Source organism: Rhea americana, unplaced genomic scaffold (genome assembly GCF_003343005.1).
Source record: "Rhea americana isolate MKP2758 unplaced genomic scaffold, rheAme1 scaffold_298, whole genome shotgun sequence".
Lineage (NCBI taxonomy): Eukaryota > Metazoa > Chordata > Aves > Rheiformes > Rheidae > Rhea > Rhea americana.
Window position 1 is genome coordinate 237,401 of NW_028186421.1, and position 13,281 is coordinate 250,681.

A 13,281-nucleotide genomic window follows, 5' to 3' on the forward strand; every position below is an offset into this window, starting at 1 on the left:
TCAGAATGGGGCCTCTATTCCTACTAGGAAATTTATCTCTGAATTTTGAAGATTTTCAATGTTTTTCTCTGGAAACATAGGTATTGACAGTCAGCTGGAGCTCCTGTGCAGCTTAGATCATATACCCAGAGATCCCAGGCACATTGATGTTGTATTAGAAGTGTAAGAAATAGCAGCTGCATGGAAGTGCAGCACATCTTCCATGGCTATCTCTCGGTGTGAATTCAGTGTAGTCAGCCTTCGTGCACTCTGATGAATGCCCGTATGGGCTGCACCTGTACAAGCAAACTGAAGAGGGCAGGAGGTGCGCCCGAGCGTTGGCATGCGATCATCTATGTTGTTCAGTCATTATCACACTCCCTAAACATAGTTTTGACCTTTGAAATCCTGCATTCCCCTAGAAAACATCCAGGAATGGTTTGGAGGTTAAAATGGGTCAGAAACCATTCCCAGTAAGCTGTTTCGGATGCAGCCAATCTGGGAGAGTAAGAGTATAAGGATTCTTGCTMTGATGTGCCACTCATTCTAGGAGCTAGAGAAAAATTTTATTTATTAGTATAGATGTGGTGGAGGGAGTTACTGCAGAGTTGCTAGTATGCTGTTAATTCCCATGTGAACTAACTCACACTATTTTCTTCATGTAGATAAGATCTGAGCCTGCCTCAGGTCCAAAGGGAACTCAAATTGGAAAAGATGCCCATATTCTGGAACTGTCCTTCCAGAACACAGCAGAAGGGGCAGGGAGAGTAGGTAAAGTATGAACTCTGTATCACACCTTTTTGCAGGGCACAGTGAAAGTGTTCTGCAGATCACAGAATAGTCATCAGAATTTCATGGTCTGGGTCACAGGACTAAACAAATAATCTTGCCTTCCTCAGTACCCTGGAAWCTTTTCCAAATGGCCTTCAGCTGAGCAATATCTAGACATCATCTTTAAAATGAACACAATAATCAAAGTCTTCTGAGTGTTGACCAAGGTCATCAAGTGTGACACTTTTGACAACACACAAGACGGATAGCTATATGTAGTTTCATTTCCAGTAATAGCATCTTCCCATTATTTCTCACTCCCTGCAAAACCAATCTTATCTTTGGCCAACTTACTTGAGGCAGTAGTGGAGGAATCTAAAGAGGCGTTTCTCTTTTGGCAGATGTATCCCAGTTTTCGATTRCATTCTTGGTTTTCCCATTTGCCATTCCTACCTTGGAAGGTCCCACATATTTTTCCAGATTCCACAGAGGGATTTCCTTTAGAAAAAAGGCACAAAATATAGACAATTCCTTTGTTAATGTCGTTAATTTTCATGTCACCACAGGAACGAATATGCAAGTCTCTTGCACCCACAAAGCCATTGCGGCATTATTCCTCAGACTGAGAATTTCTAAAAGAGAGGCCATGGGGAGAATCCCTGCGCCAGCCCACGGGGCTGAYGCTCCCAGCATTTCCCCCCTCTTCTCCCATGCACTTCTGGAGGAAAACATTCAGTGTGTTTGGAACACTGCAGCATACAGGAAAACGCTTCATAGAAGATCAGCTAAGACACCATTCATATGGGTACTGCAAGCAACCAAATCTCCTTTACTGAAATACTGAAACTGAGATGATGCTGTAACTCCATGGGAATGTTTGTGCTTTGGGTTTTCCCGGTAGTCACAACAGCAGCTATGCAAACATGCAAGATGCTGAGTTACATGCTAAGAAAATAGCACAGTCTTATTAAGAAATCAAAGTTCATCAGGTAAATGTCGTAAACAAATAATAACTGAGGAAAAACATTAAAAATGTATTTTATGTAATGTTTCTCTTTAGAACATATTGCATTGTTCCTGAGTGTTTTCTTTGGATTGAATAATATGCCTGATGAGAAAATTGTGGATGGAAAAATCAAACACTGAAGGAGGTACAAATGCATATGCTTAAATGTTTTCTTGGATGAACAATCTACCTTTTATGAGAAATTCAGAATTAATGACAATTCATCTCTGGTACAATCTGTATTACTGTAATATCCTAGTTTTCCCTAATCTTCCAGGGTCTATAACAATTCTATGAAACTGAAGAAATTAGTTAACAGAAATTTGGACAACAGAAGAGAATTTTGGCCCAGATATTGATCATCGTTTCAGAAAAGTGCACTTACCTGGAGCCCAGTTTAGATATCTGAAAGGACTACCCCCAGTCCATTGCCAGCCACTGTCAAGTGCACCAAAAAGACCAATCCAGAGCTTAGCATTAACACCCAGGTCACTAGTGAGTCCTAAGTGTTCAAAAGAAAYGAGCAGACAAGTTATTAAATGCATATGATTCTGTAAGTTACTGAAGAAAACATGAAACGAAATTTTAAAATGTGGAAAAGGTCGAAGTATAACAGATATCTGTTTTGCATGGATTTGATTTTTTTCTGCTATTTTAATGTGTTTTGTGAGAAAGTGGCAAGTTTTTTAAGATAACCACTAAGACCTATTTTCACAATTTATTTACCCTTGTAAGTATTTATAAGTACCCATGTGAATGCTCTTGGATTGGACCCACATTTTGCCCACACAGTTTTTTTTTTTGTTGTTGTTGTTGTTTTTGCTTTTGTTTTTACTTTACCTAATAAATACATTTCTTCATGAAGGTCTGTGAYACTTAGTAATTCTGCATTCTGCTGCTGGCAGCTTTTCCTCGCTTGGTGCCATGTCAAAAGTGACTCTGAGTTTATCTGATAGTAGGTTTCTGTCAAAGGATTTGCTTTCCAAACATCATTGTGAATGGTGTCTATAAAATACGGTAACAGCAATTTGACAAGATAGTCATACTTGCATGGGAACATGGAAAACAAAATCTTCAATGAAGATTAAAACTGTGTAGCTGTACAATCTTCTAAGCTTTCACAGGCAGTTAGACCCATTTATATATACTCCATTTGTTCAGTATTATTAATAATCTAAGGAATTGTTTCTCCTTACAAATTCTGATTAGTCTACGTTCACTCTGTTCCAGGTCTTCATTTACATAACTCGTCTATTTCTCTCACACTTCAGTCCACATTAACCTACTCTCTGACATATTCTACCCAGACACACACATTTCCCTGTTTGCCATATAGAAAATCTCAGTCTGCACATTTGATCCCTTATCTCAGGCCTCCCTCTTACRCTCTCCCCACCCTGCCAATACCACMGAAACAGCCATTGCCAGTCAACTGGGAAGCAGGGGGAAGGGGTCAAGTCTCTTTCRGCTGGGGTTGCTCTTTTCTCACTGAAAAGCTCTCTTCAGTGCTTTGCAGATGTAAGGACCACTGGGACGCCAAGGCTGTGCCCTGTGTCCTGTCATTTATGGCAACCCTCCCATTTTCTGGTCCAAGCTACAATATATTACTGTCTTCTGACTCCTTTACATCCCATCCTCCTTACCCAGTGCACTTCTTTCTGCCTCTCATTTACCCTGCTTTTCTTCTCCCCTGCTCCTAAGGATTTTCTCTTCTTTGTCCTAGTTCCAGTACCATCCCATGTGATGATGATAGCTTTTCCCATGCTCCCCATATCCACTGCTCTACCTGAAGTACTGCAGGAGCTCTCCTCATCTCAGTTGCAGAGAGAAAGAGTGAAAGCAAATAACAGATACCCCATTTTCTTATTACATAGCCCATAATAAAATAGATTAATCTGAATCCAGCTTGCTGTCCAATACTCCTTCCATGTCATAAGCAGATTCTGACAATGAAAAGGGATGAAACTTTTGCTTGATACCTCTCCTGAAATTTTTATGAATAAATTACCTTTTAATGGGCAATTTCCAAAACGTTGGTCTTCATCAAAATCTGAAGATGTTGCACACCAGAGAGAGCCTGCATCATCATTCCAAGGTATGCATTCAGCATGCCATTTGCCGTTGAGCTTGAACGGGAATACACAAGGTGCGCCAAAGGCATTTCCTCCCAGAGTAAATATATCTAGGGGCARAAATGAGGAGCAACAGCAATCAGCTGGTATCAAATGTTGATCACAGTGCCTGCTTAAGGACAGCACTTCCTGGTGCTCCCTAGCTCTCCAGCTACATACAACTGTTTAGTTGAGTTATGCACAAGCTTCAGTGGAGAAAACATGTCATCACCTAATTGCTATGAAGTCTCCCAAGGCTGTTGCACCAATCAGATACAATTAGGGCAAGATACTCAGAATAAATGCTCAGAATTAAACAACCTTCATTTGGCCCTCAGAGTAATTTCTATCCTATTTATTTCGCTATAATGCTGTCTGAAGCAGTGTTCCATCAGTGCTCTTGACTCAGCTTCTCCTGTTGCATACATAATCCTGTCTTTGTATGATGTTTGAGATCTTTTTTTTCTTAGATAGCTTTTGAGGAGGCTTGGAGAGGAGGTGATAGAATATTTTTGTTAGTCTTCTGAAGCAAATTACGACAAACTTAACTCCTGCTAGAACTGTTGTAGTACAGGCTCAACATTTCATCCCTTGTTATTTAACTTCCCATCCTACCAGGGTCACTGCAGAAAGAAAATTAAATGCTTGAGTCTAGAGGTCAAATCTACATAACCCAAGGATAGTAATGCAGGAAAAGAGAGATTTACCTCTAGTGCTCCTCTGTCTGTGTGTTAGGCCTTAATGCACTCTAACGCATTACAACACTGTTCTTCAATGATTATCAGAGGGCGGTTAAGGACAGCATATATTTAAAGTTATGTTTTCAGGTGTAACCTCAGTTTTGACCTGTGTAGCTGTGAAGAGCTCCCTCATCTATGATACTAAAGAGATTCTTGAAATAATTTCAACTTTTAAATTAATGACAAGAACCATAACAAATATTTTTTACAGATAATCCAGGCTTAACCAAAATTTGTACCTGGAAAACAGAGGAAGGAGCACAATGAAAGTCTCTTACTGGTTTTAGCAGCCTAGACACTAACAGGACTATGCTTTCTGAGACAGCATTCACATTTACTGAATCCAATATGGGACAAGTTTTTGGACAGTGAAGTCTGCATCATTTCTCAAGGTTTAAATGATATTCTTTCCACTGTAGTTTTAATAAAATTAATTTCCTTTTATCTTTGATAAATGCGTTTTCTCATCTAAAGGTCAAATGATGACTAAATAATGATCATATGCTGAATTACTTTTTCTTCTTGCTGGGCCTGAGAGACTCYAGGTAGAGGATAGACCTGGATCACATTTATATCAAATTTATATTAACTAGAACATAACTTTTTAGAAAAGTGCATGGTCAAAGCAAGTCACACAATAAATATTTAAATATAACAGAATTCCCCACTCCTTCCACAAAYGGATCAGATACATTTTGAAAGGAGTCGTAGATCTTCTCCTAGTGTTGCTGTACCAATAGAGTTCCCATTYCCCAATCAGATTACAACAGAGGCCTCTACTTTTTTATACTTTTATTTGACAGAGCTGCACTCTTTACGTTCAGCACAAAGTTGTATTTGCTTTGCATTCCTACTCTCTTATCTGTAGTCAGCTCTGCTGCTGAGGTCGTTGTGAAAAAGGGACTGCTGGATGACAAGCAGGTAGTAAAATGCTTTAAAAATAGAGGCAGTTAAAATGCTTTGAAATGTAGATATTAATTTTCAGAACTCACCTTCGTAGCGCTGTGAGCACACGCTGTCTGTGGTTCCATAGATTTTCCACCTGCTCCCTTTGCCTGATCCTTCGGACAGTCTAATTTTCTTTCCCTTTCCTTTTCCATAGTTGAAAAATAAATCTTTGCCTTGGATTGCAAGTGTGTCATTTCTACATTCCCACCACTGAAGTGCATTTGTCTTGTTACAGGCTTCCAAAGTGACTGCAGCCTCGTTATCCTTGGAGAGCACTCCCAAGCACAGCTTCAGCGCCATGCTCAGCAGCTGGGTGGCAGAGACCCACCGGAACTTCTGGAACTCGTTGTGCTGCTCACACGTGGTAGATATGACTGAGCTAGAGTTCTGAGCTTGGGCACAGAGCTTGCTATCTTCATTATATATTGAAAATATTCTGCTATCTATGAAATAAAATGAGAATTCAAATATTTAACCAGAGATCAAATAGGAGATAGGTTGGTTACTAGCTGTTTGACAATTTGCTACATCAAAAAGTGAATATTTAGAGTCTATAAAGAAAGAAATCAAAGGAGATCTATCACCACTATAACAAATATTCATCAAAATGTTCTTAAGATGCATACATGCGCAAACTGAAAAATAGCTAATTCAAGGGAAATTATTCTCTTCAGATCCTTCCTTAAAGCACACTGTTCCCAAAATGTCATTCAAAAATGGCCTCTACTAAATTTCATGTATTCTTCAAATTTCCACCATCATACAGTACACTAAATAGGCTTTTATTTTGGAAGTAAAAGTTCTTTTTGCTTTTGAGTTATTAAAAAATACTTTGCACACTCGTAATGTAATCACTATTATACTTCACCAAAATCACATTGTGTTTTTCAGCTTTTAAACAAGTATAGCATTTTTCATTTTTAATTAATTAGTTTGGAAGTTTTCAGCAACTGTGAATAAACTGTTCACAGAGTTCAGCTTGTGATTTTCTTAGGAGGGAAACCACAACTTCCAATACCATCAGTTCAGTTCTGAGCAGTTAAGCTCACTAAGTATCCTAAGTGCCATTAATAGCAACACTTTTAAATAGAAATGTGAGGTGTTGCACAACAGAGTTAAGATTGTTTCTTATGACCAACTTAAAAGAAAAAAAAAAAAAGAGGACTACATCAACAACTTCAGCCTGTTCTAAACCTTGACTATTTTTGCAGAAGGTCTCGTGTTCCTTGACTCCCCCTCTAAATGATAATAACATCTTACAGCTCACTTTCATGTCCCATTGAGCTGTATTGCTGCCAAGCTTTCTTGCCAGGGCAAGTGAAAGAGTTAACTGTGACTTTGTAATCCCTTAGATCATAGAGGTGCAGGAATGTTAGTGCATCCTTGGTGTCATCTCCCTGAAAGGCTGCAAAGCCACCACACAAGCTAAATTGCATCCCCCCAGCACAGCTCTCCTGCTGCAGCAGTGCTTCACAAAGTTGGCAGAGGATGAGTTAGAGTCAGCTTGGTCTCGCCTGGAAACATGCCCAGAAGAAATTCTTCTGCATTGGATTAGATCAGCACTGTTGGCAAGCTCCTMATCAAGTGATAGCACCAGACTCCCACTGGTTCTCTAGCTGGGAGTTTCCTGAGGGAAAAAGTTGTAGCAGACACRGTAGCATTTCTTTCCTCTCAGAAGTAGGAGCATCTGAAATCTAGCAGACAGCAACTTTGAATGTCCTTCTTAAAGCCTTCAGCTTGGAAAAGGATTGCAAAACACAACTATCAGTATGCCATAGTCTACACATGCTGTCTAAGAAATTCAATGCACCACATCAGCCAGTCGTTCTGTGCGTCGTGAGAGAACACTGTCTTGTACATCTGAGTTACTTTAACTCCAGTAGAGTAGTTTCAGAGCAGCTTTTGTCCACACTCAGCTAGCTGACTTTCAAGAATCAACATTCTATAGGTTACTCCTATATCTGTTTGCACATTTCTTTCACTCAAATCCTTCCTTGAAAACTAGCTTTGGGGATTAAGGACATACAATGCCTATACAGGTATTACCAAAGTTAAGAGTTGAATGAAACTATTTCAAATTACATGCCACAAACAGATCAAAACTACATTCACTCTCCACCAAAAAGTACATCAAGAAGGCACAAGAAAGACTACTTGCAAACTTCTGTACTCAGCAGAGGACAAAGACTTACCAGACACTTGAAGACATGTRCTAAAGGGAAAGAGAAAGATCATGAGCAGGTAGACAGTCATTATCGAATGTTTCACTCCCTTCTGTCCTTCACCTCAAATTGAGGCTGAAGACTAACTTTGTGCCTTGCAGGAAAACCTTTCTGCGCAGAACCAGATTAGTAAATCGTTTTCAGTTTTTAAGGCTTGAAAGATACAGGGAAGTTCTGGGTGGTAAATACGGAACTGTATCTTGTCACATGAGTAATTTTGAAATAATAGCTCAATGAATAAGCTTTGCTTTCTAAGCTACTTTCTCAACTGTATATACATGTCTTCTCTTCCTTGGAAATACTAGATCCACGAGGTCACATTTCAGTGTGGATTTCTGGAAATACAGCTTACAATTCAGAATCATTACTTTGGGRAATAAGTTGACATGAATGTCTCTCTATGGAAATAAAGGAGAAGGTGAAAAGAAGCAGAAGCTTTGCATGTTAACAAATAATAAATAAGGCAGAGTGCAATGCAGTGCTGTGAAACATTGGCTGGCATAAAAATGCAAATCAAGTAGCTCTGACCTCAGAATTAGAAAGAATGAGGATTTCCCACATCTGCAATTCCATAGAGAAGAGAAAAGCTGTAGAAAAGGAGCTGCATTCTTAGGGAGGCACCTGTCCCTTCTTCGGATCTATTCCTGGCTATCTGCAAGAGCAACGTACCCAAACTGAAAGCAGCAATTGACAAACCCCTGCAAAGAAGCTATGACAAAAATAAACWGTAACTGGAAAACTGAGGGATTTTCAGTTATCACTGCAGTGGAAAACACRACTGATAAACATTAGTGCCTAAATTTATAGTCTCTGTTCTATGAAATTTAGCTTCCCCTGAAGTGCACAACCTCCAGCCATACTGACAAAATTCTGACGTTTACTTTGACAAAACTCTCACCTTTATGATATGTAGAAAAATTAGAAACACGGAGAGGGTGGGGTTGTAGAAGAGGCACTCCTATGGTGGATTTCTGTATTCTTGAGTATGGTCAAATGAAAAGCCTTCAAAAAATCTCAGTTTCTTCAGATTCAGGAGAAGCTGGTATGAGATAATTTTCTCAATATTTTGTTTGCAGTGAGCAGCCTCTAATGTCCTTTATGAGSTAAGGAAGCCAAACAAGACTTTCCCTGAAAATTGCTGCTGTTGTAGGCAACAGGAACACTGAACAGCTACGTAAAGATCTGGAATCCTGCCTTTATTACTGCTCTGACTCAGATGCAGGTGGATAACTTGTGAGGTATGAAAAGGTACACAAGGAACAAGAGGAGAATAAGAATTATAGCCATAGGAGTGAAAAAAATTGAAAGCCAGCAGGTAGAGCTGGACAAAAAACTTGGAAAGAGAAGGAGTCTAGGAAGGACACTAAGAGCTGAGAAACYGGGAGAAAAGCTAGGACTGCCCTGACAAAGAAACAGGTGGACAATTACTAAGTGCATWGTCATGCCTATGCAAAGATGACTACATCCAGTCCAGAGTAAAAAAAGTTCTGGTATTCACCAACATGGGAATGTTTGACCATGCAGCTTCAACTTTTCACTAACACAATTCTTGCTATGCTTTTTTGGGGGGCCTTCAGATGTAACRATGGAGAAAATACTTTTATTCATTAATTAGTCAGGAGAAACACRTCCAGTGTTTCTGCTGTGCAGGCAGGATACACAATGTCCTAGCTTCTTGAAAGCTACAGGGAGGGAACAAATACAATTACAGCAGGAAARGAGAAACTAGCCCTGTTCTGAAAAAGGCTAGTGTTTGGTGAAGGACCACGATCAATGACCTGCTAAGAGAAGTTGAAAAGAGCAAAACATACTAGTCAACTTCACCTTAGTGTTTGTATGTTTGTGTGAGCAGATCCCATCACAGACTAGAAAAAGGGAAAGGAAACCTGAAGAATGCAAAGATGTACTCTAGCATCTTCCACTTAGCAAGGCACAGCCTGCAAGCCCAGAAGCGGTGAGGAAGAAAGGCTGCAGGGTCTAATGCTGATTCAGCATTGTTCCTTTGCCAATCTCTGCTTCTCAGGCAGGAAATTACACTCACAGTGTGCCGATTCACCACCTTTTCTCTGAAGTCTGRATTCTTCTGGAGAAAAGGGGAAATGAAAATTAAGCTCAATTTTATCAAAAAGCATAGCAACGTGCAAACAGACAAATCTTCATATACTGCAGCCCATCACCATCCTGGCATTCTTCAGCTGCCCACAGAAATAAATTGGTAGTTCCAATCCAGRTTCTGGTAGATGCTTCCCTACTGAAGTTAAACAAAACACTGATATTAAATCCAGAAARGAACATTATGATTATTTATCCTGATAAAACTTGATACAAAATTTCAACCCAGAATCCCCATATATAGCACAATCACAAAGTTGCCAGCTGAACACAAAAATCTTTTAAAGATGCTGCTGGAAAACTGAGCATTAATGTTCCTGGCCAAATAAACAAAGTAAGCAAACTATCTTTTTTTTCCTCTAGACAGTCTCCCAAAYAGATTGAAAGGGCACCATAAGGCAGCTTGCACTTTCATGCTGTATTTTTGTACGCCATCAATTTTTCTCTTCTTTTCTTTATTAAAGCTGCCAAGAACAAATACCATAAATCTTGGCAGAATCAGGGGATTATGAATATGAATTATAGTGGTCAGTAARAAAGTTTCCTTTGCTTTTCTACCCAGCCCTTCCATTTCACCTTATTCATCAAGAATTATTTTTGTTTTTATAGCAAGAAAATTTCAAAAAAGCAAGATCCAAATTCCTTTGTGAATGTTTATTTATACAATAYGCAGGCTTAAACCTTCTGTAAGTGGTGGCATCTACTGAGGAAACAAAACAAGAGGCCATGAGAGCAACATGATAGTTCTAAGATGACTGAGCAATCTGAGCAGGAATAGCAGCTGATAGGAAAAATAGCTAAAAGAATTGGTGATGGATCAAAATACATTAAGTAACAAATTATATGGCATCCATATGAGTTGAATCCTTACCAATATTCAATCAAAAAGAACAATAAGGATAATTTTCACATCCCAACATTTTTTTATGTAGCAATTATTTTTGGGGGAACATTATAGAATCATAGAATCACAGAAKGGGTAAGGTTGGAAGGGACCTCAGGAGATCATCTAGTCCAACCTCCCTGCTCAGCAGGGTCACCTAGAGCATGGTAGACAGGGTTACATCCAGGYGTGCCTTGAAKAWCTCCAGAGAAGGAGACTCCACAACCTCTCTGGGCAACCTGTTCCAGTGCTCCGTCACTCCCACAGKGAAGAAATTCCCCCTCACGTTCAGGCGGAATTTCCGGTGATTCAATTTCTGCCCAYTGCCTCTTGTCCTGTCCCACRGGACAACTGAAAAKAGTTTGTTCCCATCCCCTTGACACCCTGGATGCTGGATCACCAAGTTATGTCAGGTAAAACTATTTCATTACAACTCTGTCCAGGGAAGATGGAAATAACATTAGGCTATGGAAATAGAACAGTAGTTTTGGAACTACTGTCAGCCAGACTTGAAAATGTATGGTCAGTTTTGTTATAAGTTGAGGAAAGGAACAATGTTGTTAAAAACTTGGGACTCTTGTATTCAGATGGCTAATGAATGAGTGTCCATTGCTGCAAGACACTAGTTGAAAGAAAAGAAGAAATCCCATAAGGTCCTCATGGACAAGTCTTCTATTTAATCCCRTGTTAATTAAATATTGGTTACAATGCTGAAGTCTGTTGGTTTCTCTACCTTCCATTCCTTGCTATTAGAATCCATAGTGGTGATTAAGTATTGGGACTTAAGATAAATCTTAATTTTACTAAATGGAAACTTACTGATTTCCTGTGCCATAAATGCCACCGCTTCCATGTTTGCTCTTTAATGAGAAATTTGCTTCAATTCCATTGCATTCCATTTAGAGGGATAGTAAATCATGCAGCTTAAATTTCCTCTTCTGAAACTCTTTCATATCTCTAGTTACACTGTTTCTAAMAAGAGCAGGCAAAGGATTTAAATCCATCTTTAGACTAAGAACATAGAGCTTCAGACTTGGAACTTTCTCTGTTTTTGCTGTATCCCTTTGACCAGGAGAACAGAACAGACGCAGTATTTCACAGAGGCAGCTACCCCTAGTACTAGCTACTGATGGCATGGAATTCTTAATTTTCTTCAACTCAAAGATGATACTGGATTTTAGACAGTGTAAAYTGAGTAAATGAGTTACAGGACAATCCAAGGCCGAGCAGCTGGGTTCTCTCACTGACCCACATTAGCTGTAGAGTTGCACCTGCTAAGTTTGGCAAAGCACCGGAATCTTTCCAGTAATACTTTGCACATATATATGTGATGAAATGTTATCTGGAATAATCAGTTAGTGTGCACAGCCTTAAAGCTGTGCAGGACCTCCACACAGGATTGAATTTCTCTGGGGCAGAAACTGCACTTATTTGTGGTTTGCAGACCAGTGAGCACAATGAGGCTGGGATTCCGGTTAGGTCTCTTGACATCGCTAYGATTTCCCTATCCCTTTCACCTTCTAGCCAGCACCACTTCCTTTAGAATATTTTCTCTATACTTTTGAAACTAGTGGTGATATCATCTTTAGCATCATTATTCAGACTCAGTCAGGAGGTTTTCTGATGCATGCTGCCTATCGCACTTACTTTACAGGCCTTCTTCACTTCACGAATCTTGACACTGCTTGGGAAAGGTATTTTCTAAAAACTCAACTATCTCTTTATAACAGTAGCAGCAAATGATAGCAGTATATCCATTTTTTTTGTGAATTTGCTTTGTGATGGTGCCTTGTGAATTTGACGTTGCCTAAAAATTAAATGATTCCTGTACTTCCATGCACATAAGCCACAYGCGAGGTGAGGTGAACCACCATTAAAAGTACCACACCTTGAAAAGAATGCTGAAACAACTGCAAAGATGTCATTAAAAAAAMGGAAAGAGCAGCAGGAATAGAGTCAAGGACAGGGATAAAGAGAGCAAAGCCAGAGGAGGAAGGGGATCCAGAATAAATTTCCCCTTATCTGAGAGAATGAATAACTCAGATCGTTGCTGGCACTTAGCTGGCATTTTTCTCTCTGATTTAAGCAGATAATGCATGGAYGGATACAAGAAAATATGATTAATATAGTATTTCATCACAGTTCAAGGTGGAATATGGCTATATAATCGCCTTTTAAATTTGACTTTGACCCTTACATAGATAAGACTATATCAATGCAAAATTATTTTTTTTAAAAAAATCAAAATTAGCTATTATTTCGCAGAACAAAATCTGAAACTACAAACCAAACTTCACTCACCCTTATGTGAGGAATTGAACTCAGACATTGTTTAMATTTTACAAGATTTACAAAAATTAGGACTATAAATTCTGCATTTGAGAATTTAAGATTTCCAGAAATGGTAACTGATCCAGCCATTGTAGAAAGGAAATAAAATCAGCAGTAACCGATACAACTGATCAAGTCATCTTCTTGATTCCAGCACATGCCTTACAAGCTACGATAC

General features: G+C 39.2%; 1 protein-coding gene across 2 annotated transcripts in view; it reads right to left on the bottom strand.

Moving 5' to 3' along the window:
- Window positions 1-7,817, bottom strand: part of LOC146593342 (macrophage mannose receptor 1-like) — a 31,496-nt gene extending 23,679 nt beyond the window's left edge. The window contains exons 1-6 of one of the 2 annotated variants that reach the window (XM_085309413.1): window positions 7,748-7,817; window positions 5,600-5,998; window positions 3,765-3,938; window positions 2,597-2,761; window positions 2,142-2,258; window positions 1,105-1,248 (exon numbers count right to left, since the gene is read on the bottom strand). In XM_085309413.1, coding sequence (XP_085165539.1) covers window positions 1,105-1,248; window positions 2,142-2,258; window positions 2,597-2,761; window positions 3,765-3,938; window positions 5,600-5,998; window positions 7,748-7,808 — 1,060 coding nt within the window. In that variant the 5' untranslated portion in view covers window positions 7,809-7,817. Of the gene's footprint in view, window positions 1-1,104; window positions 1,249-2,141; window positions 2,259-2,596; window positions 2,762-3,764; window positions 3,939-5,599; window positions 5,999-7,743 lie in introns of both variants that reach the window. The other variant, XM_085309412.1, reaches the window with a different exon arrangement.
- Between the last annotated feature and the right edge of the window lie 5,464 nt (window positions 7,818-13,281).